The 26,452-nt window shown below is 43.8% G+C and overlaps 3 protein-coding genes across 3 annotated transcripts in view; 1 reads left to right on the top strand and 2 right to left on the bottom strand.

Annotated features, from left to right (window-relative positions):
• Positions 1 to 2,246, top strand: part of septin10 (septin 10) — a 6,619-nt gene extending 4,373 nt beyond the window's left edge. The window contains exons 8-10 of the mRNA XM_076170099.1: positions 80 to 212; positions 626 to 804; positions 889 to 2,246. Coding sequence (XP_076026214.1) covers positions 80 to 212; positions 626 to 804; positions 889 to 904 — 328 coding nt within the window. The 3' untranslated portion in view covers positions 905 to 2,246. The remainder of the gene's footprint in view (positions 1 to 79; positions 213 to 625; positions 805 to 888) is intronic.
• Positions 2,247 to 2,827: 581 nt separating this feature from the next.
• On the bottom strand, positions 2,828 to 6,682 carry cd302 (CD302 molecule). Its single transcript, XM_076170031.1, has 6 exons — positions 6,531 to 6,682; positions 4,967 to 5,092; positions 4,762 to 4,872; positions 4,162 to 4,344; positions 4,033 to 4,056; positions 2,828 to 3,931 (listed from the first exon to the last, which is right to left on the bottom strand). The coding sequence occupies exons 1-6, from the start codon at positions 6,619 to 6,621 to the stop codon at positions 3,729 to 3,731; spliced, it is 738 nt and encodes a 245-aa protein (XP_076026146.1). The 5' UTR covers positions 6,622 to 6,682; the 3' UTR covers positions 2,828 to 3,728.
• A 2,126-nt stretch (positions 6,683 to 8,808) lies between these two features.
• Positions 8,809 to 26,085, bottom strand: rbms1b (RNA binding motif, single stranded interacting protein 1b). The gene is made up of 13 exons (XM_076169951.1): positions 25,814 to 26,085; positions 22,376 to 22,557; positions 17,962 to 18,020; positions 16,884 to 16,975; positions 14,103 to 14,260; positions 13,347 to 13,426; positions 12,613 to 12,728; positions 12,428 to 12,477; positions 12,256 to 12,343; positions 11,788 to 11,838; positions 11,186 to 11,296; positions 11,014 to 11,091; positions 8,809 to 10,929 (listed from the first exon to the last, which is right to left on the bottom strand). Exons 1-13 carry the CDS (start codon positions 25,862 to 25,864, stop codon positions 10,861 to 10,863), a joined length of 1,185 nt encoding a protein of 394 aa, XP_076026066.1. The 5' UTR covers positions 25,865 to 26,085; the 3' UTR covers positions 8,809 to 10,860.
• Between the last annotated feature and the right edge of the window lie 367 nt (positions 26,086 to 26,452).

Genomic DNA, 26,452 nt, shown 5'->3' with positions numbered 1-26,452 from the left:
CACACACACACACAGAATGACAGGTGAGTGGCATGTGTCTCCCATCTGACTGCATGTGTGTGTTTGTGTGTGTGTGCAGCCTGCAGCAGACCTACGAGGCCAAGCGTCAGGAGTTCCTGGTGGAGCTGCAGAGGAGAGAGGACGAGATGAGACAGATGTTTGTACAGCGAGTCAAAGAGAAGGAGGCTGAGCTGAAGGAGGCGGAGAGAGAGGTACACACACACACACACACACACACACACACACACACACTCATTCACACTCACACACACACGCCCCTGCCACTTTCACTTGATAGTAAACCAAAGTTGGTGCAAGCCTCAGGAAAACCAAATCCTTTCTCTCGAACGTTTCACATCCAATTTGGTTTTAGTGTGATTGGCTGACAGACTGGATGATGTCATTACATTGCAACTAATTATTAATTAGCGGCGTAATGTTCTTTTAAAACAAAGAAGTTATTTGTGCTTTTAAAATCGTGTGTGTGTGTGTGTGTGTGTGTGTGTGTGTGTGTGTGTGTGTGTGTGTGTGTGTGTGTGTGTGTGTGTGTGTGTGTGTGTGTGTGTGTGTGTGTGTGTGTGTGTGTGTGTGTGTGTGTGTGTGTGTGTGCGTGCCCACCCCTCAGCTGCAGAGCCGCTTCGAGCAGCTGAAGCGTCTCCACGCCGATGAGAAAGCGACCCTGGACGATAAGAAGAGACTCCTGGAGGACGACCAGAGCACCTTTGGCAAGAGACGAGCCGCCGCCCAGCTGCTGCAGGCGCAGAGCCTCACGGCCAACGGCAAGAAGGACAAAGACCGCAAGAAGTAAGAGGGACAATCCGTCTCCTAACTCCGTCCGTCAGCGCAGGACGTAAATCTGACGTCAATCTTCTCATTCCCGTCTTTCAGTTCTGGCTTCATGTGAGGACGTCGGGATCGGAGCAATGACATTCCGCCGCGTTCCCGTCCTCCCTGTGTCAGTGGCAAGTCACACACACCACCCAGGAGAACCCTTCACCAACCAGCAGTGTGTATGCGTGTGTGTGTGTGCGTGCGTGTGTGTGTTTGTGCCGTACAGTTTTACTTTGTCTTTCCTCCGTGTTCTTTTTAATCTCCTCTCTGGGTTCCTGCCTCTTTTTAGTTCAATGATTTTATATTTATCTGTCCGTTTTTATATATAAAACCTTTATTTTTCATATACCTCCATTTTTATTTGTATCGTTGTTGCCGAGACCAAGCAGCAAGACGGAGCCTCTCTCTCCCTCCTGCACACACACACACACGCACACGCACACACAGCGCAGACGTGGCTGTAAAACAAAGGGAACATTTAGCAGAACTGCAGCTCAGGTTTCGGTGGCTGAGCCTGTCGGACAAGGGACGCATTCCAATTCACGTTTCTCAACTTTTCCTTGCGCCTTAAGTGAGATTACAACACACAGAAACACTACAGCTCCTTTTCCTGATGCACTGACCACGTCTCTGCGCGTTCCTCTCTCTTCTTCGTCTTCTTCGTCTTCTTCTCGCACCTCAACTTGGACAGACTAAATGAAACACGCGGGAATTAGAATTGGAATGTGTCCAGTCTAAAGTTTTGTAATTAATGAAGTGGAGCATTAAGAGAGAGTTGTTTGTAACATTTTTGTTCTTTTTAACATTAAGATGAAATAATTGCTAAAGTTTAATCTAAAGAGCTTTTCTGTGTTCTAAGGTTTTGGGTTTGGATCCTGGTACATTTTATATATAAATATATATTTATGTCATTATTTTACTTGCTCCCTTAGTTTTGTCAATGACACGGGTTTGATTTTGTGGCGTTTACAAGCCGGCGTGAAGCCACAAGGTCGTGTCGATTCAGAGTTCAAGGTCGAATAGAGGGACGACACGTTTCAGACTCTGACCTCAGCTTCAAAGCAACACCAGCGTCTTCGTCTCTGAAGGCATCGGGCCGTCAGGAATCCTAGTATTTATTGACGCCAGAACACTTTGGTGCTCGTTTGGTTTTTTGATTTGTAACCGTTAACTCACACACATACACACACTCTACCAGTTTGACCTTTCTGCTTGTGCCTAAATTGTGCCTAAACCTTCTCAGTGTGAAGCTCAGCCACATTGCCGATCATGTCTTCATCCAGGGAAACACGCGATGCCTTCATGGAGTGATATTTAACACATTTACTACACTTGTATTTAAGGAATAAACAGTGTTATTTTGGGAGCTTTTATTTCCCTACTTTCTAAATAAATCTCGTATTTTTGCCATGATACATTTTGCTGTCGTTTGTGCATCCTTTTCATCTCATTTCTGGAAAAGACAGAAATATAAGAATATTTTTTAGCAATGCCTTGTTCTGGTTTTATAAGTTTATGATTAAATAGCATAAATGACTGAGATGTGAATAGCAGAATTCTGCACGCGCACACTGCTTTGTTGAGGTTGTAGTTTAATACTTTAAACACTAGAGGGTGCTAAATCAAATACATGAACGTTGACTGATTTAGATTGTAAGAATCCTCTGTAATGTCATGAAGCGATTGGAGAGAAAAGTGACTCACGCTGCCATCTGGTGGTGAGATGTAGGAATTACAAGGGATGCTTGAGAGGAAACAAAGGCAATGGGATTGTCAGATTGTAGACGGATAGTTTAGCTGAATAAACACAAAAAGGAACTAAAAGCTCTCCTGGCTTCTGAAGACAGATTTCTAAAGACTTCTTTAGATCACAGAGTCCTTAGATGTGTATTGTTTCAAAGTTCTGTACCAGCATTGCAAGAAAACTCCCTGCTAACGTTTGTATTGACTTCTTTTTCATCTTGCTTCCATGCTGAGACATCAGAAGAACACAGGGGACATTTGGACATTTGGTTTTAATGCATCCTTTCCAAACACACACAGTCACATGTTCTGTATTTGTAGCAGGGATGTATGTACAAGATCACAAAGAGGAGACGGTCAATGATTTCTCTTTCTAAGTTCTTGGTCAAATCAAAGCTGCGAGGGCAACAAGTTTGTGCTTTCATAAATATTCAAAGTATTCAATCTCCCGACTTCAGTCCATTTTTAACAGGTGGTCACACACACCAGGGCTCTGATCCATTTCAATGAATCTCACATACAGTATTGCACAAAAGCTTCCATACCTTTGAAAATGTCTCACACCAGTAAGGGAGCGTCGCTAAAGAGCGGCGCCATGACAACGGCTTCCCCAGGTGTCAGCTGAGTCAGATCTGATTGGATGAAACGACACAGTGCAACTCCAGCATCACACACAGAAACACACTCATGCTTCAGTATCATGACATGAAGAGAAAAGGTAAAATTGTACTTCATTAGGAATCTTAACGACTCTTTGGCCTTCGACTCTTTGGCTAACATCAAAATACAAAACTAATCATAGAAGAATCATCTGTATTGATTGTGTCTCTGCAGCTCTTGTTGTGCTTTTGTTCTTCTCACAAACAGAGGGAATGATGGGAGATCAGTCAGGACGGCAGCTGAGGCCTCCATGTTTTAGGTTGGCACTCATTCAGGATCAACTATTTACAGGTGCATGTTCCTCTAGACTCAGCTCAGCTCATCGGCATGTTATTCAATTTGATGACACGCAACACTGACCTTGGCGTTTAGCGGATGTTAGTTTGGCTCTCTCATGGCACAGAGACGCTGAGCAGGAAATGTACAGATATGAAGGTTTACTGTAAAGTCCGACTACAAGCTGATGGTTGAAGGCTGAGCTGCTCTCTGCTCTCCTACGGCATGTTGTCCGTCTCCTCATCCTCCACCAGGCACGAGCGGTCGGCCCTCAGCGGCTGGAAGGGAGGGTGGTACTCAAACGGGGTGAAGAAGGCGGAGCCAGGGTTGTGCTTCTGGTGGACGAACCAAACCACCGCAGAGATTCCCACGATGGCGATGACGCTCAGGATAACGAGGGCGGACAGCAGCGCGCTGGGCTCTGGGAGGAGGACGAGGAACAATGGGAGGAAGGTCAGAGCTGTAAACACGCCGTCGCAGAGGAACAAGCGGAGAAACGGAGGGTAACAGCTCAGAACTTACTGCGTTTGCTTTCCTCTGCCGACTCTGAAAAGCAAACAAGAGATTGTTGAAGGAAAAAACAAATCCTGAGTCTTGCGGTGGAGCGACGCAATGAGTGGGTTTAAGAAAGGGGAGGAGCCAACGTCTTACTCTGAGCGGTCTCGCAGACGACCCCGTTCTCCATGCCGTCGGAGCAGCTGACGTTCTCCCACTTCCCCGTGCTGCTGTGCAGAGCAGCGCAGCTGTCCATGGGAAGCAGATCAGACCAGACCGAGCTGTCGTCCCAGTTCCTGTACGCCACCGCGTCCTCCCCCAACCACCGCATGTTCTCACCTGACAGACGCATCAGAACGCTACACTTAACTTCAACTCTTCTCCGACTCTTTCAGTCCTGAGGCACAAGCAGCAGCAGCACACACACAACTGATCCTGAAGACTTCAACTCAAATATTTCAAGACTTCTGAGCCTAAATCCTTTGAGTTTTACTGGACTAGAGTCATGATCTTCACCAAGGATGTTATGTTTGCCCTCATTTCTGTCTGCCAGGGGGATTCATCAAAACATAATGGACAGATTTCAATGAAACTGGGCAGGTTTGTCATGTCTGTTAAACTCCATCATCCTAACTGGAGGCCTCCTCTGCCTTGGTGGAGGTATGCACTCTCTGACTCCTATTATTAGGAGTCAGATTCCAACCTGCTGAGGTCTGTGCCGCCCGTATCAAAGGCCAGCGCTCACATGCTACTCACTGTTTGTGTCATAATACATTCCCAGCCACACGTTGACGTTGCCCTTCCACACGGCCGGGCTATATTCAATGACAAAGTCGTTCTCCGCAGCGCTCTGGACGGTGAGAAGTTCTAGAGAGAGCAAAGGAGAGGGGGCACACACAGTTAAAGCACATGTGGAGGAAACGTGAGGCTTTATAAAGGCGGTCGGAGGAGGAGAACGTACCAAAGCCATGGCAGAAGCTTTTGGCTGTTTCAAAGGTGTAACGTTTGATTTTGTCTTCTTCTCCGTGGACAAAGTGGTAACATCTGTCCTCAAAAGGCACCCAGGTGCGTCCGTCTGCAGGGCAGTCTGAGGGGAAACACAGGGCGACACCTGAATGAATGATCAACTGGGAACACAGAGTCTAACAGCAGCAGAGTGCAAAAACGCTTTCTGCCTCTCTAATCATTAAATCCATCCAAACCTTCAGTGACCCAGATTGCTTTTCCTCTCATTTCCTCATCGCTCTGTATTTTCATCTGTGTTGTGTTCTAAACTCTGCGGGCGGCTTAAGGACTTACAGAGGGGAGGGGGGAGAGGGGTAGAGAGCAAACAACCCTGCAGAGGCACAACGTCAGGAGAAGTGTCAATGTGTGTATTTTGTCTTTGTGTTTGTCAAACTGTTCAAACCGTCCCACATCCTGGTGAGGGGAAGAGGTGTGTGTGTGTGTGTGTGTGTGTGTGTGTGTGTGTGTGTGCACGCAGTTACTCTTATACTCTCTCACTGTGAAGCTGCAGCTCTTATCTGTTGCAGGTATTTGTATGGAAACACCCTGACCTCAAGTCTCTTCTAACCTTAATGAGCCTCTGGTGTTTTTGTTTTCTGGAGGTATTATGCACAGGTGAGCATATTAATCACATTACTACATCTGATATCTACAGTGCACTAATGAGCATGTGTCACTTTCATCAACATGTGTCACACAGATGTTGGAGTTCTAATTTGATTAGAATTCTGCGTTTTACGTCAAAATCTGCATGATCGGTTCTTAACCTCAGTCAAACGAGCCGCAGTGCAGAGACCTGGGGGGAAGAGTGGGCTGTGGCGCAATGACAGGCCGAGCTGAATAATGGCTGTTAGTCGTTGTGGTCTACGTAAACAAACTTCCAACTAGAAACGGAGCCAGATGTATTGCATGAAAGAGTGACCGTGTTACATGGTGACTTCTGCGCGCATTGGCGCCTGCTCGCGGGGGGCGAAAACAAAGCGTTTTACCTGTTGTCTTCAGTAGATAAACGGGGTGTATAATAGCAAATAATAATACTTTACAATAATTAAGTAACTTAGTCTTATTACAATGTAATGTAATGTCAATTTGTGTTGGTGTGCCGTTTTTTAAGCTCATTTGTGCGACGTGTTTCAACTAAAACGCTAAATTCACCAAATTGGGCAAGAAAGCTGTCCTGGCTATTGCCTGGTCATTCCGAGTTGGTAATGCCGTTTCACTCAACTAACTTCAAATCCCAGGATGAAATTCATTTCGAAATACAAAATAACTGAAGTTTAAATAAAAACTAAATAAAAACACGGCATTCGCAGAAATAACTAAATGATCTTTTTAATATCTGCGTCACAACAAACCACCACCGCTCGAATCAGGCTAAAAGTCACTAGATTACACGGACACTCTGCTACGTTGCGACACCCGAGTTGAGCGAATTGAGCGACTGGACCTGCGGCACGTCCAACTGCCAGAACACGAAGCTAAACCTGAAAACACTGAATAAATACGGTTTAGTTCCTTACCTGCCGCCTGGCCAGGCTGCAACCGAAGGCTTAACATAAACACACAGCACAGGAATGAGACGGGAAAGTGGAATTTCTTCACAGGCTCCATGACGCTCGGCCCGGATCATGTAGACGCAAAATAGTTTGGTGAGTGTTGGCAGCAGCAGCCTGGCCCCGCCCACTGACAGCAGGCTGCTGCTGCCAGGTTCCAACATTCCACAAAGCACTTCACCATAACAAACACACTATGATGTAATGCTTTAAATAAAGTTTTGTTGTTGAAATGTGTTGTTTAATATGTCGTTAAATCCTAATAATACCAACAAACTGTCCTTACTGTTACTTCCAGGTCTACTTTTTTTAAATTAAGGATATAAATGGAATTTGTGATATTTGTCATTTGTCGCTCTGCAGTTTACTACATGAAAGTCCAACAGTGAAAACACAATCCCACAAAATAAACAAATAATTAAAAAAAGGTACAATATATTGATCATACCGCACTCTTTACATTGTGGTAATAAGTCGTATCTAGCCTGCAAATATATTTAAATGATGAAATTGTAAATGTATTGTCAACATTTTTTTGTTGATTTTCATAAAATTATGCACATTGTCGCACAAATAATTTCTGCCTAATTTTTCATCCCAAACATACCAAAAATATATTTTTGTTCACATTTGGAACATCTAGATGGCGCTGTAAGCGGAATACTTTTGGCGTCATGGAAATGTTTATTTCATTTCAGTCCAAGTAAACAATGTTTGCGTTGAATCATCGGTAGATTCAGTAAGTGAGGGGCTGAGAGCACAACATCAATGTTTGTTACATATGTACTACAGAACTTACAAGCATTGCATGGTTTTGCATTATACATTAGGGTGTTTAATAATAATAACAATAATACTTTATTGCAGGGTTGCATTATATGGTAGTGTTGTTGATAAATGTAACATATTGAGGCAAACAGGACCTTTATCTAATCAGTAGTACAGTATATGTATATATGGCATGATAAGGTCTGTGTTTGTGTGATATAGATGTAGGTTAGTTAACCTGAGAGTTGAGAGCTGCAGGGAGAGATCTGGTGCTGTACAGGAGGAAGAAGAGGCTCCAGCTCTGCCTGTAAGCGCAGGTGGCCCAACCACAGACAGCCTACAGGCAGATGGGTCCCCTCGATACCCTGCAGGGTGCCATAACACCCTGCAGGGTATGGAGGGGACCCATCTGCCGTGGAGAGGCCTGCTTTCAGACAGCCTGTAGTTCACACGAACCCACCCACCCTGTGCCATACCTCACTTATAACAACTCTTTACAGACTGGGATTATATATCATGATGATGATGATGGACCTCTGACCTGTCACCTTTATCAGCTGCTGTGCTGTTGGGGAAAGAACACACATATGTTAGATTTCTGTTTCCCACTTTTATTTCTGCCAAGCTGGTTATGTTTTTATGTACATCTGTTGGCTTTCTTGTTTGTTTGTTTGTTAGCAGGGAAAGCCATGAACAGATTTGGATTAAAATTAGTAGAGCGATGTGATGTGACCTACAAAGGAACTGATTATATTTTGGTGCAAATCTCAATCCAGGGGAGGATGGAGACTTTCTATTTTAAGGCCATCTAAAATTGGAAAATATTTTTTAATTACTTCAGAAATTAAAAACCAATCTCAATGAGGAAGAAAAAAACTACACAAAAAAAGACATTTAACCTTTGATAGAATATCAGTGGGGACAGTTTGGTTCAGTGCAGTGAGGACATGAATGGAATTGCTGCATGAAACAAATGGGGCAGAAACAAGCAGCAACCACTCTGCAGCAAGCAATGTGGTGATCTACTGAGAAAAATATCATATTATGTTATAGTTATTTCTTTCTCTTTAGTCCAACACATTACAATACGGGAATAAGACATTCTGTATAGGCTTGGTGGAGGTATGAGCTCTAATGACAGACATTCTACTCTTCAGTCTATAAGAATAAACATACAAAAATAGTTTTTAAAGTATTTATTCAAAAAATGTCAAAGAAATGAACAGAAATAAACCTCAGGTGACATTCTACTGTGAAAACAACAAAACAAGATCTTTGGCATTAACAAAGACTACAAAAGAAAAAGAAAAAAAAACACAGGAAGGAGTCTTTAAACTGTACAAGTCACCACTGGAAAACATGTGGCACATGTAAAACAAAATAAAAATCTCTCATATAGTTAGCTCTATGAAAATCTCTTTACTTCCTCAAGCTGTCTGTACAAAACTCTTCATAAATTATTACTTTTTCATATAACTTAATGACAGTTCATGTTGGTTACTTATGAGCTTTTGTATTGGTTGCACCTCTCTCCTGACTCTATGGCACACGGTTCAGACACCACTAGCAGCACGGACCTCACAGTCTAACCTCTCCTATGTCATCTTTGCATGTGTAGCTTCACTCGCCAGAGAGGAAACGCTGCTGCACGTCTGTCTGGATCCAAAAGAGCCGACGACATTTGCACGTATCAATCCCATCAATACCGCGACCTCAGCCTGTGGAGCATGTCGCCATGAGAGCAGCGGTTCTTCTGGAGCTATGAAACTGATTTCTGAACATGAGACAAACACGCTAACAAAAATACATCATTAAAAACAAAAAAACAAATCGGAAAAGTATCAAAAACAACCTGAAAGGAAACAGTTGTATGCGGCCAGCTCCTGAGCGTGGCGTTTGGTCTGAGAGGGGCGGGCAGTTCCTGCTAACCCGACCGAAAACAGACGAGAAAGTAAAATCTGAGGTAGATAACCGGTCAGACTGACCACCAGATCCAATCACAGGCTTCAAAGGAAGACGTCTCCATCAAAAAGCCCGCGTTACTCCACTAGGATCAAAGACCTTATCAATATCTGCAGCGTGACGCCACATCAGACCAGAATCCTGTTGTAGCGTTGTGTAAATGTAAGTATCTTGTTGTCATTTCTAATCTGGATGTGGCACTTTTCAGGTTTCAGGCCTTTCGTTCGTGCTTCTCTCTGTGTGTGTGGGACTGTGTGTGACTGTGTATGTGTGTGTGTGTGTGTGTCCTCGCTGTACTAATCTGACAACTGAATGTAAAGATACAAAAAGGCACATTGTCCAGACTGCAATCTCGTCTCGACAGAATCTCTTAAAATCCCGCGTGAAGAGAAGAATGACGCTGTTTCCTCACTGTGCCAGCTCACAATCTTTGGTGAAGACAACAAGAATTCAAAGAGCCACGTTTGTGTTGGTTTCCTATCAAAGAGCGAAGGGGGCAAACTTACTGAACCTCTCCAGCCACAGCACAAGGCTCACACGAGTTTTTGTCCGTGTTATTCCTTATTAGCTTTTTCAAATAAAAGTAAAAAAAAAAAAAAAAGAGAAAACAAAACACGTGAATTTCAACAACTTCACCCAAAAAATGACCAACAAATAAAACACAGATGCCCCGCCCCCTCCTTTCCCAGCCCCTCCCCCTCCCACGTTCATTTTTTACACTACAACAATCCAAAATAAAAGCAAGATTCAAAAGCTTTTCACGGAAATTTCCACTACATTTCAACTGGAGACGCCTCTCTCATTCCGAATGAATAAATATTACATCCTATTTAAAATCAATCAGATGTAGAGTCATTTTATTCAAAACGTTTTCATCTAAAAAAGAAAAAGAAAAAGTCCACTATTTCACTACTGGGGGGGAGGGGCAAAGTAAAAACACAGTCAGGTGTGATGTCATGATCTGTGTGGAGAGTAAAGCCCTAACAGCTGATTCCCTCTCTGCCTCTGTGTTTGCAGCTATAATATAAAAATCATTAAGGCAAATTCATTTTTATAATGTTTTTTAAAAAAAAGCAGACAGCAAGGTCGATCTAGAGCACTAAGAGAAATCACTTTACAAGAAGAAGAAGAAAAATAAAACACATATTACACTTCACCATAGCAACACTCACACAGCAAGCACAAAACACCAGAAACAAATCCTCCCAAATAAAATCATGAAAATATTAACAAAGACATATTTACCATCATGCACTTTAAACGACTGTTCACACCGTCCTTCAGATTCTTGTATCCCGCGGGAATCCTCAGTAAAAAAAATGTGTTTTCTTTAATATATATAAGAAAATAAAACTTTTTCAGAACTTTTTTGTTATCATGAACGTCGGCCCGGTGAAACGTGTTCACCCGCCGCTTTCTGAAACCGATACCAAAAATAGTTTCGCTCATTATAAACACAAGGAAACAATTTTGCAGAACCTGTGCAAAACAGTGAGAAACCCTTAGCGTCCTACGCATTAGAAGACATGATTGTTTCCTCTGACGTCCAGGTGTTGTTACCATGGCGCTACTTGGTTTGTTGGTAGTATGGGGAATGATTGCCAGATGATTCCACCTGTGACTGTGCACCATTTTCCTGGAAGACAATGTGATAGTTATTACCAAAATAATAAATATGTCCTAAATCCAAACCATAACATGATGACACTGCTGCACTGACCTCTACAGGAACTGTTGTCTGCATGTGTGCATACTGGGGCATGTAGGCTCCTTGCAGAGCTGCGTTGGCGGCCACATACTGCACAATGAATACAAAACACGTTCAAGAGTTAGACATTCCACTTTTTATAGCACACACTCCTGCTCTGACCTCATGCGGCGCTCTCTCTCACCGTCCCGGCGCTGCCCATGGAGAGGTGACTCATCTGCTGAGCCAGGGGGGCCATCATGGAGGTGGGCTGCAGTGACATAGAGGGGTCCATAGAGGGCGATATCAGAGCACCCTGGGAGAAGAGTGGCAGTAGGTCAGGGTTGTGTGTGTGCTCAGTGGTGATACACACACAGGATATGACAAGCTGAGTTCAAGCAGAATATCCTGGATGGATAGATTTAACGCCACCACTTGGGGGCGCTGCTGTTTTCTGTTCTGACCCTGGCTTGCCTGATGCATGGAGCAGTGTTTGCATCTATAGCAAGTAATTTTCAAAGCGAGACACACACACACACTTCTCTCTGTTCACTCCCATCTGTTGTAAAACATTCTGCCGGTCAAATTTACAGCTTTCTGTCGCTCCTCCATCAGATGTTTCTACGTTCTGTAAACTCTCAATTTACGTTTGAGATGGCTCGGCTTCCATATTGTGCCTTGTTGTTTGTTGACACAACAGCTCAGCGACAAGCGTGAAAGATAAACATCGAGAGGAAATGGAGAGAAATACATAATGAAAGCGAAAGAGGGAGTGGTGAGAAGATGAAGAGGCTTGGTTTGGCTTACAGGGTGCTGCATGATGTAGGGTTGATGAGGCATCCAGGAGGAGTTCTGCACCTGGAAAACACACAAACACACACAAACAGCCTCTGTAAACACACTGGCACCGGATATTTACAGTGCTCACATGCTACTGAGAGCGGCACAGCAGCAGAGCGTGCCAGGGTGCCCTTTGGCAAACATCTAACCTCAGGCGACGTGATTAAAACTAACTCACTAATCAAAGACAACTACTCAAGAACAAATTTGAGCTGTTTGAGTTTTACTCCGCTGCAATTTCACAGCAAAATGATGGATTCCTAGTTATTTAACATGAGACCTGACCCTTCAAACATCAATGTCCTCTCTCTTTCATCTCAGCTTGCCTTGTTTTCCTTCTTTCTCTCCCTCCCTCCCCTCTGTTGGTCTTCAAATAAACTACAGTCTGATTATTGTTATTGTATTGTATACACAGTGTGGGAGAAAGATCCAGACCTGGTATGTGGAGACTGGAGAGATGTAAGGAGACATGGCTGTCTGAGCGATCATCCTGTTGGTAATACTGTAGGGCGGTGGGAAGAAGCTGTGCACAGAGAGGAGAATGTGTTCAGCAAAGCAAGAAAGAAATGGAAAGACGGCAGAATACAACACATTTCTGCGGCCTTACCCGTTTTGCATAGCAGCTGCACTGGGGTCATATGTGAGGGTCATTCCAGTCTGGAGGGGGGGGGGGGGGGGGTAAAGGAATGCCACATTATCATCTCACCACACTCTGAATGCATTGAGATCGTGTGTATTCTCTTGTTATTGGGCATGGACTGCCTCCTGTCAGAGAGGGAGGCCACCACTTACCAGTCTGGTGTCACCATCGCGTGGCCAAGTGCGACCGTTATGGACAAATTTATTCTGGCTCTGTCTCTTTCTCTGTCCGCCATCGGCAAACTTACACAGCAGGGGTTCAGAGGGAGCTGCAGGGAGAGAGGGAGATGAGAGGTTCTCTGATCAAACACGGGTGCGTACTTCGCTACTATCTGTCTGTCAGACTCGCGCTGCAGTGTATCGCTCCCTGAAACCTGCAAAGGCACATTTGCTCGCCAGCCTGGGAACACAGACATCGAAATTGGCAGCTGTGGTGCTGTAATCTCCTCCCTCTCCTAAAGTAGGCAAGGCCAGCTGAGACTATTTCAGTCTAATAATCCAATTAAAAAGCTTAGAGTGGGAGTGGAGGCCACACTAGACAGCTCGCTCACTCACTCTCCCTCTCTCTCTCTCCCTCTCTCTCGCTCGCTCGATTTTATTCCCCTGTGCTCTGCCACTTAGCTCTCAGTGTATAGGAGCTCTTTACCAGCAGACACACAGGCTCCTGCTGGGAGCAAGGATCATCCGGCTGACCACTTTATCTTCCCTATATAACTGCATCCATCCACACTGCACCTCCGTGTTATTTCAGTTCATGAGCTCCATCCATACCACCTTCATCTGCTTATGTGATGAAATCAGTGCCGTGTTCAAACCCGATCACTTCAACATCAATCTCTACATGAACATCCTGGCACATAAGCGTCTGTGTGTAACTCTCATCTCACCTGGGAGGCCTTGGGGCGTCTTAATAAACTTCCCATTGAAGTGTGAAATGACTGCGTCACATTTCTCAGTTGACTCCATCCTGAAATACAACACACAGACAGGTAAGTACATATGAGACAATAATGGCTCAATGATGAAGGAATCAAGACACACACACACACACACACTTAATGATGATGACATTTGTGCTTTGCCTAACCTGCCTTTCAGGTTTTTCATATCTGGCTATGCAAACACAGCTGGAGGAGTCACAGTAACCACAAAGTCATGCTACACACAGTGAAGCTGCTCCTCTAAATAAACCACAATTTGTCCGTACAACAACAAAGCTACGGCCGTCGGTTACGCATTTTATATATCCTCACAAAAATAACTGCATTCTGGGATTTTTGTGATGAGAAAAAAGGCAAATGTCTTTCTGTCTGTCATTCCTGTGGCGTTGTTAGTGTTCCTTTCCCATAAACTCTGTGGCTTTATGTTGTAAAGAGAACATTACAGGCCGCCTCGCTTGCATTTCTCCTCTTTTACCGGCTTTTAACGTTTCCCCCCGCAAAATCTGATCCGGTGACACACAGAGCCAAACTGCTGTGCAGAGCGGAGCCGTGTCCCACAACATGTCTCTTTAATGAGGATAATTAGACTTGTGGCTAACATCTAATGCAGTGATGAAGGAAATGGCGTGTAATTGCCATATGTGGTGCAATTAAAAGCATTTAGGAATACGGTTTGAGGACCACGAGTCATTTGTGTCTGACCTGGCAAAGCCCACTCCTCTGCTGGATCCGTTGCAGTCCCTCAGGATGCGGGTGGATATGACCTGGCCAAAGTGCTTCAACATGTTCTCCAGCTCCTGCTCGTCCATGGACACAGGTAAGTTGGAGATGTAGAGGTTTGTCGGGTCTTGTTCTTGTTGCTGTGAGAGACAGAGAGTCGGAGGTAAGGAACCCTACATACACACACACTCCTGACAGAGTTCAGTGGTCCCAGCTTGTTCCTGTGTTTTATTCCCTGAGCTTTAAAGGTCTTAAATGGTCAGAATGAATAGATTTGAATTTGCATGCAGCCCACAGCTACACGAGGCTGGCATCAGCTGATTTCTCCCTGTATTTCAACAGTGTCAGCAGAAATATAAGACAAGGCTACGAGTCCCCGGGGAGCGGCCACTCTCCATTAATATTCATCAGCGTCCTGCTGCATTCAGAGCCGGCTGCAGGGACGGATTGGATTACTGAAGTAATACACTGACAGAAAAATCAACATTTACTATTAGGGGACAACGAATGATCCCCAGCCTGCAGAGAGGAAGGTGTTCAATCAGAAGGTGAAGGTACACAGATGTTTCCAGCATCACAGCTCCAGACACAACTATAAATAGTTACATTCTGGCTTATAGCAAGAGAGATGAAGCAAGAAAGGATGAATGTGAAATGATCACTGCTTTATTTATTCAAATCTGACATTCCTGATTGCAGCTTGACGTACATTTATTATTCTGACTTATTTAAAGAGTCTAAAGGTGAATGACTGAGTATTTAATGCAGTAAGTCAAGCAGAGAGGGCTTGAAGGCCGACTGTCATCACCCGAGAGAGAATTTAAAGGAGGACAAACACGCGCGCTTCCTGTGTGTCGACAGAAGCTCGGAGAGACGCAGTGAGAGAATTTTGGCAGCAGGATGAAGACATCTGTTTGTGCTGAATGGGGTCACCAGCCAATCAGTCAGTCATTAACTGCCACTGAGGCGAGCTGTCAGATGGAGAGCTGAGACAGAGAGGGGCAACTGATGGAGAGAGGGACCATGACAGTCTGCTGTGAGACCATGGGATCTACAGATAAGATGGCTATCTGATTAAAGGATGCTTCATCTAAATATGAAACAGTGATATACACTTAAATAAGCAAATAGCTTGATAAGACAACATTTTAAGTATTTGGAAATGTATATTAACCTCTTCTAATTCCTCTTTTCACATATTGTTATTGATTTAATACTTTATAAAGTCAGCTATAAACGTAAAAAAAGATATGGATGATACTGTAAAGATGACAACTGTACCCATTTAAGTGTAATTGCTTGAAGGAGTGAAAGACACAGCATCTCTAACTTGGTTACAGTGAAAAAAGGATAAAGAAAAAAGCATTATGTGTAAATGTCCTTTTCCCATTCTCCGATTCAAAGTAAGAAGTATGTCAGAAGATCTGCCCTCAGTGGAATAACACGAGGTGGAGAGGAGGGGAGTTCTTATCTTCCCACTCCCCACCCACCTGCCTTTGAAATAATAATAGAGGAAAGCCTTTTGAATGGTGCCTGGGCAGATAAAAAACAGGAAAAAGGACCTTTGTGCCAGAGACCATTAAGCCCAAACAAGCCTCGACAGCCAACTGAAAGGTTTAACTTTATACGAGCATTTACCTTGCACAATGCAGAGACTGACCTTAGCCCTGCCTCTCGGAGCAGTTCTATTTTAATTACCAATGCTAAGTGGTTGCACAGTGGCACGTCAAGAGGCTCTGCAGTTCAGCAGAAAAGGAAACCAGGCCAAAGAATTTGGGCTTTTTGCTGCATGGGAACTTCCCTGACTTTAACTTTGACTTCAATGCTGTGTGTGTGTGGCCATGACAACACACAATTACTTACTTCCTTTCTGTGGGTGAGTGCCATCTACTTGGACTGAATGTATTGGAGTCCTATTTTAAACTCTACACACTTTATATTTTCAGATCTACTGTATGATGTCATGGACAGACTAAGTCCTATCTGATTTGTACTGAAAGCTTAAAGTTGTCTGTCAGCTTGACATGTGGTGAACTTGACAGTCTACGTCAACTTGATGGCTCCAACTGGTCTGGTCACAGTCCGCTGTCATTCTTGCTGAAGAGCACACAGACTTACAACAACAGTGCTGGTGTCTCTTTGGACAGGCAGACACAGGGTTTGAAGCCTTGTGTGTTGACTGTAAGGCGTAGATGTAAAAGCGTGGTACACTCAGAGGCCCTACATGTGTTTCAGGTGCTTTGGAGGGGACAGACAGACGAGTGCGTGCTGCAGGATGGGCTTAAATATATATACATCCACTGTGCGGATAACTTCTCGAGTGCGTCACCCTGCTGTCAGCGCGGTGCAACACACCCAGAGTCTGCCCACTGCCAGCATTCATATCTGGAACGCTTCCAAAGCCTGGCTGGGATCTGTCAACTGACATAATGCCTTTAGGGACCGTCAAACATGTCCATATGCATGCACACACAGAAATACGCACATATACATAGCTAACCAAACACCAACACATTATCCAATACACCCAAACACACACATGGCACACACCGCCTTTAAGTTTCTGCTCAGTAAGCTCAGAGCAGCGAGGTCTTAAGACTGAGTGCAGGCGGGCACATGCACTGCAGTCAAGGATTCCTGCGTTGCCATTTAATACCGGGAGGATTAGGTTTTAGTTGCCCGACGAGCCAGATGGAGGAGAATCAGCGTTACTGAGGGATTGTATGGATGTGATACACGGATTAGGCTGAAATGAATCCTCACCTTTGCCATCTGAGCTTGAACGCCAGTGTTCTTCAGGGCCGTCACAGCCTTCTGTGCCGCAGCAGGGCTGTCAAAGTCCACAAAGCCGTATCCTGCGGGACCGAGCCACACCAGAGTTAAGACAACATGCTACCGCCAGCAGAGAGAAAATGGCAGACACCACATTGTGTGCATGATGGTGGTGACGTGTGTTTATTTGCTGATATAATGTGTTTCTGTAAGCAAATGTGTGTGTGTGTGTGTATACACAAGTGTATTTTTGTGTGTGTGGAGGTAGAGGCAGCAAAGCGCTGAGGCTGCAGATACCAGTGGTGATGGTCAGCTCTTTGTCCTCTGGGGGGACAAACAGGGTGAACCAACAGTCGCTGGCTTTTACTGAAGCTGCCGGACAGAACTCAACCCTTTTCTAGGGCGAGTTTGAGTTTGAGTGTGAGATTTGTTATCTTCTATGAAATAACACTACTCTGTGTTAAATAAATGATTAAAGTATTCCAGTGGCTGATCTAATCTCACAAAGGTTTGGGTCACACAAGGTTATTTCTAAAGCCATCTCTGGGTTCTATTTAAAATTCAGTTAGAGCTTTACAGGGTCTTTAACAGGCTCCCCTTTCACCCAGAGCCTTTGATTAACTGGCATCTGTTCAATCCATAGGAGAGTGACAAAGCATTCTCTTAATCCCATCAGTGCTAGGTAGAATCGGCCGGTCCCTCTTTAGTCGGCTGGACCGTCTACTAGGACTGGACAAGAGCCAGTGCTGTCGCTCAGAGAGAGAGCGAGAGCGAGAGCGAGAGAGAGAGAGGAACCTGCTATTTCCTCCCAGGACAAACCCACAGCAGTGACACAGTCAAAGGCTTAAAATAACACCAGCTGAGTGACAGCATTTCAGCAGCCTGTCTGTCTGCTTCCTGACTTGGCCGGATTTTCTGAGACAAATGTATAGCTGCTGAAAGACGAGGGGGGTTAGGCGGTATATGTCAAACTGGATGCTTTGGGCAATTCTGTCTGAGTGAGGTTTGGAGCCGTGTTTATTAACGTCAGGAGAAGGAGAAGCAAAAAGGGAAATACAACTTTACACACCTTTGCATTTGTTTGTAGTCTTGTCCAGGATGGCCTTTGTTGATACAATTTTGCCATACCTAAGGGATGAGCAGACAGGCAGTGTATTGTCAGAAGGATTATGGCCTAAACAGAGCCAGTTACAGAAGACAAAGAGGACAGCTTGTGCAATCTATGACATCACCGCAGAAATATGAGAAACAGGAAGTGGTTTCCATGTGGACCAGTAAATCCCCACCGAGCGAGCGAGCACAAAGTTACCCAGGCCGATCCCTTTAGACAAACAAAAACACTTTTATTATACACATGTTACATAAAGCCTGTAAAGTTTGTAAAGGGAGCTTTACTCAGGCACCACCTTGCTAATGTGCCAAGGCTGCTTTTGTTAATGGCCAACAAACTGCAGTCCAAAGTTAGTGGAGTGTTAAAACCTGATCCAGCACAGCTCAAGGACAGCCTCACCCTCACACTGCTCTAAACTCTGAACTGTCACCACTGCATTCATAATCCTTACATATTTATCAGTCACACACAGTGGGATTCATACACTTAGTCTATTTTATTTATGTCAGGTATGTGAAGATCCATTTCAAATCCATTTTACATGTAAAGTACAACAATTCCACTTTCCAGCAGCAGTAATGTGACAGTAAAGAATACTGAATTGATTACTATGATGGCTAAATGACTGAGCCTGAGTTAATGAGGTGAGCCAAACGAAGGTTAGCCCAGGCAGATACAATGTGTGTGTGTGTGACTGCTTAGTCAGTTGTTGGGAAGGAGCCAATGATTACATATGAGAAAGAGAATCATAGTCATGTTACTCATTTTCTTCAGGGAGCTGCAGTTATCTCCATATGATCTTACTGTACATTATGGTTATATATAGAGAGAGCTTGTGGGTATAGTTCAGTCGGTACCACATGTAAGCGTTTCAAATCTCCAGATATTAAACTGAAACTTGGGCTCTGTGGCTGGTTAGACAGCTGAGAGCAGTCAACACTCTTCTGTGACGCATTATAAACCTCTGGGTAAGGTCACAGATATTACCTGGTGTGTGTGTTTGGCTATTGGTTAACAGCACAACCTAAAAGCCAAGTGATGACAATTCACAGTTTATCTTGTGTGTTTGCATGGCTGCTGTGACAGACAAATATACAGGCACACTAACATGCACTCACTCCCTCAATGACTGCATGATCTAGGTCTATTACTGGGATTAGGCAAACTTCAGTTTATACCAATTTCTATTGCACTAAGGCGCATATGTGACATTAAAACAAAAACTATTTATTGCCTAAAACGCAATATAATATCAAAATATCAAACTTAAAGAGCATGTAATCACACTGATTGACACCTGTACATTCTCCACTGCTGTCCTCTCCTACGGTGTACCACAAGGCTCAATGCTTGGGTCTCCACCTTTTGGTTCTCTGTATGTACAGTTCCCTGCTACAGTAATTACCTTCAGATCAATATCACCACTAAACTCTACATATAGTCACAAAGCCACTCACTCCAATTTGACAAACTGCCCTGATAACAAAATATGTGATCATAAAATCATGAAAACATCACCTGTCCACTCTGACAGAGCCACCATGTTGCTTATTTGCTCATAGTGAGGACCACATGAATCAGGTTGAGTGCAGTAATGCCTTAAACAAATTCTCATTCCCACCACAAACCTCCTTTCTGTAATTTCTGCTTCGTATCACAACATGAATGAGAGGATGTGAATACAATTACCTCAGATATGATGAATGTACAGCACCGTCTTCTCATGCGTGGCACATTTATCTCACGTTGTGACAGCGCAATGGCAATCAACGCAAATCCTATGCTGAACTATCAATCAATTCCAATACCATACAGTGTAACCACTGAATCAATATCAACACAGAGGCATAATTCAGCCTTGACTGAGGATAACAAGGCACAGCAGGGTCGCTGTAGCAACAGTCTATGAAGCCAGCATCATCTTACACATTTCTTATATTCAATTCAATGTTTGCTACTCAAAGGGAAGTACTATCACAAGCAATGCTCACTGGGCATGATTAGATAATCCTGTACACTTCTACTCCACTGTTTTGGCGAGTGTTTCCGTGGTTGCTGTGGTGACTTCGCCTCACGTCCAAGAAAACAGCAGCATGGAACAGCTGGGTGGCAATCATCGTCTCTTCTTGTTGCTGCCACCTGGCACAGCAGCAGGACTAGCATGGTGTTTATATAGGAAACACTGGGGTTATCATCTGTAACCACTATACCACGTCAAAGCCTCACCCTCATCCGCATACAAAATTCACCTCATTCACCAGCACACACACTTTTTGCCCCCGAGCACCACTTCTCCATCCTTAGCCCAAGAACAAGAATATGAGATGGAGAGGGTGATGGTAAGAGGAGCCTATCGATCCCTGCAGCCCCATAAGGACTTTCTGAAAATAAATGTTTCGGGTCTGTGCGGTAATTTCTCTAACAAAAGCTCTCGTTTCCATTTCACTAAATAGAGGCTGAAAGAGCCAGGACTCACAAACAGCACCATAACATTATAAGATCATAAAACATTCAGTACAATAACATTTGCTTTATTAGTATACTCCCTCAACACACCAGCTGTTGGTAAACGACCTTGACTACTACCGTGTCTGTACATGAGACGTTGTAAATGTTATATGAACCCTGCAGTCAAGGATTAGGTCAACTGTGAAACCGGGCAGTAGAGCATGAACCTATGACCTTTCCTTCATCTGAACTGTAATCTTAAATCGTACAGTATGAGGATAAAGCAGCTTTGGAGTGACACCACTGTCAAATTGAGGACAGATGGTCAGATTGTAACTGTGAACTCGTCTTCAGAAGTAGTTTCTTACTCTTTTGTTCAAATGTACTTTACACAAATGCTTTCAAAACAATAACAGTAAACAATATGACTAAGAGGAAAAGTTACAATTTTCCATTTGAAGTTCTGCCTATTGATCTGTCTGAACTATAAAGAAGAAGAAAAACATCCTGCTCACATAAACAAAGCTAGCTGAGGCCATTATTAAATTGTATCCATTGTTAATATTTATGGGGCCCAGAAGTCTTCCAGAATATTCCGTCGTTAAGATCAGAAGGAAGCCAACTGAGATTTGTCTTTATCCAACTAAAGCTTCGATAAAATATGTATGTCACTACTGAGACCCTTTTCAATAATTCTTAAAAGTCAGAGAATGAATCAGAAGCTTTGTGCGGTAAAGTCAATATAACATTGTGAGGAGCCGAGACTGCGAAAGCAAAGAAAATGAGATCTCTGAGGCAGCAGGGTGGTCTTTGGGCTTTGGCAGATATAAAGCATTCAGAGCACAAAGAGAGCAGTGAAAGAGAGCAGCATTGACAGTATCTCTCCTTTATCCCCCGACACATGATGTATGAACTGTCTGCCGCTGTGCCTCTCATGCTGTCGCCCGACCTCATCCTATGCCGTGTAATTTTTTCGTTTCGTATTCAAATGAAGTGGCCCTACCTGCAAAAAACGCTGCCATGTTTGTCAAATTCTCAAAACATTACCAGAGGCCTCTCCTCCTCACCCGAGCTGGCTCACTCTGCTCCTTGGGTCCATAGCTGATTGCACATTAAACCCTTTTATGGAGGCTGAAAGATAAACTGTATCTTCTTCCAACATTCTCCAATGAGGGCAACGATTTAAAGGCCTCAAAAACTATAATGACACTCATTTTCAAAAACAGGAAGCTGGCAGTGCCGTCAGACATGTCTTTATATATTCTACAGATAAAGGGGTCACAGAGCATGTTTCTATTGGGCTGTATTGACTTTAGTTTGCACAGCTTCCTGTTTTAAGCATGGAAGTCACTAAACGGCGTGGAGTCAATAAAAGCACGCTTTGTGATGTGTGATCATCGGCTGAACGTGCAGACACCCTCCCCGCTTCCCATTTTTAAACAGCGCCACCAAATGAGTGCATTTAAGCCCGCTGAAAAGCTCCCGTTTCCCCCAACTGAAGCTATGCTAATGTGTTATGCATGAATATAAATGATGTGATAGATTCCAACACACTCTGGGCTGAAAAACTGAGAATTTTGTGACAAGTCTACAGAGCTCCATTAGTCACCCATAATTCAGCTAATTAGGAGAAAATCATGTCCAGGCTCTTTCACAAGTAATGTCAGCACTAGTTCACAGAGAAAGATGGTCCTTAATGTTAAATAGCTCGAACAAAACTGAGAGAAAAATCCTTCACAGCGTTAACCGTGTAGTGGGAGGTGTGTAGGGCATTTTCACATCTTATTAGTGCTATTATTATGTCATGTGTGTCGATAAGTGGCCGCTACTGTTAGCTGGAACAGGACTCCCCAAACAACTAGGTCCAACAATCAATGGCTGATCAATAGTGCATGATAGTGATAAGAGGGCGAGCGGTACTCACGGCTGACAGAGTTTGACTAGGTCATGGTCTGTGGTTGAAGGGGACAGGCCCCGGATGTAGAGGTTGGTTTTGCTCAGTTGTTCCCAGCCTGCAGTGCTGCTGCTGCTGCTGCTGTTGTTGGTGCTGCTGTTGGTGCTCGGGCTGGGCGGAGCCATGGGGTATGATGATGGAGGAAGAGGTGGCTGGAGAACGGAGGGAGAAGAGGAAGAGACCAAGTTAGGGACTGACAAACCTGGACAATTTGGTGCTGACTGCTACGATGGGTGGAAAACAGATCTGCACTTTTTGGTGTGAAATTGACACGCTGATGTAGTCTCTGGACCGACTACCACACACACACACACAGGTTTTCATGTAGCAGATCTGCTGGCTACAGTGAGAGGTGAAGTTAAAGCAGATCTCATTTGTTGTCACTCTAGCGGACCTCACAGCTCTCTCTGCTTCAAATCCTTAATCTCTTGCCAACTGACCCTGTATGGTACCGACCTCCACTGTAGGAGCTTCTGAACATAACACAGGGCTGAACACATCAGACTGTGGTGTGAATTCAGATAGAGAACATTACAGATCTGAATTTGAAAAAGGATGTTTTCTTCTGCCAGATAAAGCCATCAAATCCTACTGGATCTGGAGAGAGGTAGTCATATGCTTCAGGTCTGAATTGCTGTCAGTAAGTGAAACCTAACCACAGTAAGTCATTCAGTCATATATGAAAAATAACAACCAAAAAAAAGGTTAACTCTCCGGACACTCCATCACTTGTATCAAGTGGGTTTCTGTCCAGTGTGAGGATTAATGGTTCACATTGCAGTGATCCATATCTGCAGAGCAATCACACAGTGTGGCAGTCAGCACAATCAGGGTCCACAGGGGCCTGTAGCTCTGACATCAGTGTGACACCCAGAGCCTCAGTGTGGACAGACCTATTCCCAGATCAACATAAACAATTGGATCTCTGGTGTAGAGCCTCACTTCTTGACCTGAACACTCATTAACGATTAGCTTTACATTCTGCTCGAGTGACCCCAGGTAGAATTCTGCTCTTTGCTTCATGGCTACAAAGACCAATCAAACCAAACAATCATCATTCCTGCTGTGAGATTAAAAACATGCAGGGAAAATAATATGTGCATTGCATTTTTCATGGCCCAATCATGTTTCAGTTCACTACCAAGGCTGAGAATAACAATTTATGTGACAAAAGCTAAACAGGGCTTGTTGTCCATTGGAGGGATAAGATCCAGCCTCCACTGATTGAGCAACGTTGAGCCCGGTGTTTACAAGGACACAGATGTGTTGCTCTGCAGACAGCTTTCCCTTCAAGGACGCCTCCCCTTCTTTAGTATCCGACACTGATTACCGCCCCCCCTCTCGCCCTCCCTCCCCTCCCTTTCGTGGAATCGCAAGAGAGGAAGCTGAAGGAATCCCAAGCATGAGATGTTGACAGGATTGAGCAACCAGATTTTGGACTCCAGCAGTAAAGCATGCCATCTTCTCCTGTGATCATGTGCCTTCCCGGCCAAACCCATTCGACCTGCTTTATTCCGGCTGATTGGTGGCAGATGTCTGAACTTTGTCTGCCTGCTGCCAGCTAACCGGTCTCTCTCACAGGTTCTGTGCCTGTGTCTCCATATAAAACCTGGAGGTGTATTTAATAAACCATCCCTATGTAACATCTCCTCTTATGCGCTCAATTATCAGGCAAACACTTCAGCAGTAATAATAGCTACAGCTGCTTGCGATGTCACAGCAGCGGTCATGAAATGTTTGGCTTTTAATGGAAAACAACACAAATCATTTCCATACAAACATTGAGCAGTGATAATGGTTTAAATATGACATAAGACAGCTTCATTTACATCAGAAGACCTCATGTGGTCCATTTTCCTAGAATCTCATGAGGCAAAAACCGTGAAACAAACTCATACAAGGCTTTTCGACCTCTGATATGCATCTTTGTCAGTCATATGGTTTCTTTTCAAACACATACACACAACAGCAGTGTGTCATCATAAATGAGCCGGTTTCTCAGCAAATCCAGATAAGAAATCTTCGAAAAGACTTGACAGCATAATTTTTGATGATGAATGAGTTCAACCTAAGGAGCACAGAGCCGGGGCCTTAGCTCACTATTCCATGTTCCAACAACAATTTACATCTTTACCGCATTACTGAATACAACACAAACAACAGAAACTAAAGTAAAAACTCCAGTTTTAAGGTGAGAAATAAAGCAACAAACTCAAATCTCCACCATCTCTTTGTTGCAAGTTCGACCTCAACTCAGGAATCAATATAGGATGTAATGTATTTATGAATTGCATGTTTTAAATAATAAAAAGCTTAGTCAGATAACAAAGCCTGCTTTTAAATAACGAGACAAGCATTACCTGCATTCCAGTCACTGTTCATATCACACACAGTCACTCACTCATCCGCACACACTCACACACAATCAGTGGAATGGAACAGGAATGTGCCACTACCTCTTACTATATGTGGACAAAGAGAGAGAGTCATTACGAAGAATGGCCACCACAGAACTGTCCTCCATTTTCAGGGCTTCAGGTGAGACCAACTTCCCTTTCTGTAGCCCTGACAGTGCACTTTGTTTCCATGCCTGTCTGGCTGCTCAGATGCGGGCCTGTGTGGAGGGGGACCATATCTTATCAGCCCGTTCCAGACCTACTCAGACCATCATATCCGAGGCTGGAGATACACAAGACCTTCTAGTAACCGAGGCCTCGCCCATGGAGCTCCTGCCTCAAGATGACAGCATGAACAATACACGGCCACACACACTATGTCCCGACCTCTCAGCTATGCCACCAAACTATGTAAAGTATAGTAATAAAACAATTCCTCATGCAGACTTGACAATTCCACTTCAGAGCAAGGGAATGGTGCACATTCATTTCATGTGAGGGTTATGGAATTACATTAAATGGAATTTAAATAACAAACACATAACATTATTGCATTTAAAGATTGTTAGATGACGTAAATCCTATCAAAATGTTGACTTTGGAAGGAATAATATCATGTAAACAAAGTAGATTAGTTGAAAAGCCGATGACATGAGGTTCAATGACTTTTAATTCACAACATTAGCTGATTGAGGCGTTAAAACAGCGCTCAACCTGTTTTTATTTTGCCATTTGATCAACATAAATGTAACATTAGGATTAAAAAGCAACCCAACGTACTGGTGGGTCGTTCTCCTCGGTGCTACTCGACCTGGACCACAGCCTGAGCAGCAGCAGCAGCAGCGTTTGTTTTTTTATACTGTGTGTAACCCAGAGTAAGTTTTAATATCCTTTAACACCGCCATTTAACTTTCTCGGGATTTATGTCGTTCTTTTTTCGCCACTTCCATGTATTCATCTTTGAGGCGGTGATATTCTAACGTTACACTTTGGTAAATAAAGGCATATTTACCTGTTTGCGATACGGAGTCCTCAGCGCGTTGCCTGTATTAGCAAAAATCATCCTCAGTCCGAGCTTCTTCTTCTTTTTAACGCGGCTCGCAGTTTGTAACGAAATACCTCCAACTACTCATTTAAATAGAAATTACACCCATATGTCTCCTTACACCGGTAAACGACGCACAAATACGATTCTGAGCATATTTGTCATGTACATATCCTTATAGTTGTCGACTATCCGGCAACAGAAACCTCTGTAAATTGCTCCAACTTGGATTGGCCAACCCCGTGTGTTTGACGGGCTTCATTGATTTGCAGGACAGACCTACGGTGGGAGAAACCAATTTCACCTCGGGTGTAGGGGTGACATTTTAACAATAACTAACCTTAACGCTACCATTTGTGTCTTGTTTTAGCTTATGTCAAGATGAAGAATTAGTCGTTTTGTTAGCGTAATGTATTCTTACATCTACGATTGTCGCACACCCTTATTATACTAATATACAATATTAAGGTATTAGCCCCCCCCCCCGCCCCCGCTGTTCGTGTATTAAAGTGTATACATGCCGAACATTCCTCCCTGGCTATCGCTGTTATATTTTGACCACTTTCTTTTATGATCCCCTGTTGTCTGTATATCGTCAATATCAAG

Source organism: Genypterus blacodes, unplaced genomic scaffold (genome assembly GCF_046128005.1).
Source record: "Genypterus blacodes isolate CSIRO-AG114 ecotype Tasmania unplaced genomic scaffold, CSIRO-AGI_Gbla_v1 ptg000214l_1, whole genome shotgun sequence".
NCBI lineage: Eukaryota > Metazoa > Chordata > Actinopteri > Ophidiiformes > Ophidiidae > Genypterus > Genypterus blacodes.
This window is presented reverse-complemented; position numbering and strand designations above follow the sequence as displayed.

What these genes read in the sequence shown, in the direction of transcription:
- cd302 (XM_076170031.1), bottom strand. Translation starts at nt 6,621, where the DNA reads ATGGAGCCTGTGAAGAAATTCCACTTTCCCGTCTCATTCCTGTGCTGT. An exon ending in GCAGCCTGGCCAGGCGGCAG is followed by an intron (nt 5,093 to 6,530) that starts GTAAGGAACTAA and finishes GTTTCCCCTCAG; the next exon opens with ACTGCCCTGCAGACGGACGC. An exon ending in AAGCTTCTGCCATGGCTTTG is followed by an intron (nt 4,873 to 4,966) that starts GTACGTTCTCCT and finishes TGCTCTCTCTAG; the next exon opens with AACTTCTCACCGTCCAGAGC.
- rbms1b (XM_076169951.1), bottom strand. Translation starts at nt 25,864, where the DNA reads ATGATTTTTGCTAATACAGGCAACGCGCTGAGGACTCCGTATCGCAAA. An exon ending in CTAGTCAAACTCTGTCAGCC is followed by an intron (nt 18,021 to 22,375) that starts GTGAGTACCGCT and finishes CTCATCCCTTAG; the next exon opens with GTATGGCAAAATTGTATCAA. An exon ending in CTCCAGTCTCCACATACCAG is followed by an intron (nt 11,839 to 12,255) that starts GTCTGGATCTTT and finishes TGTGTTTTCCAG; the next exon opens with GTGCAGAACTCCTCCTGGAT.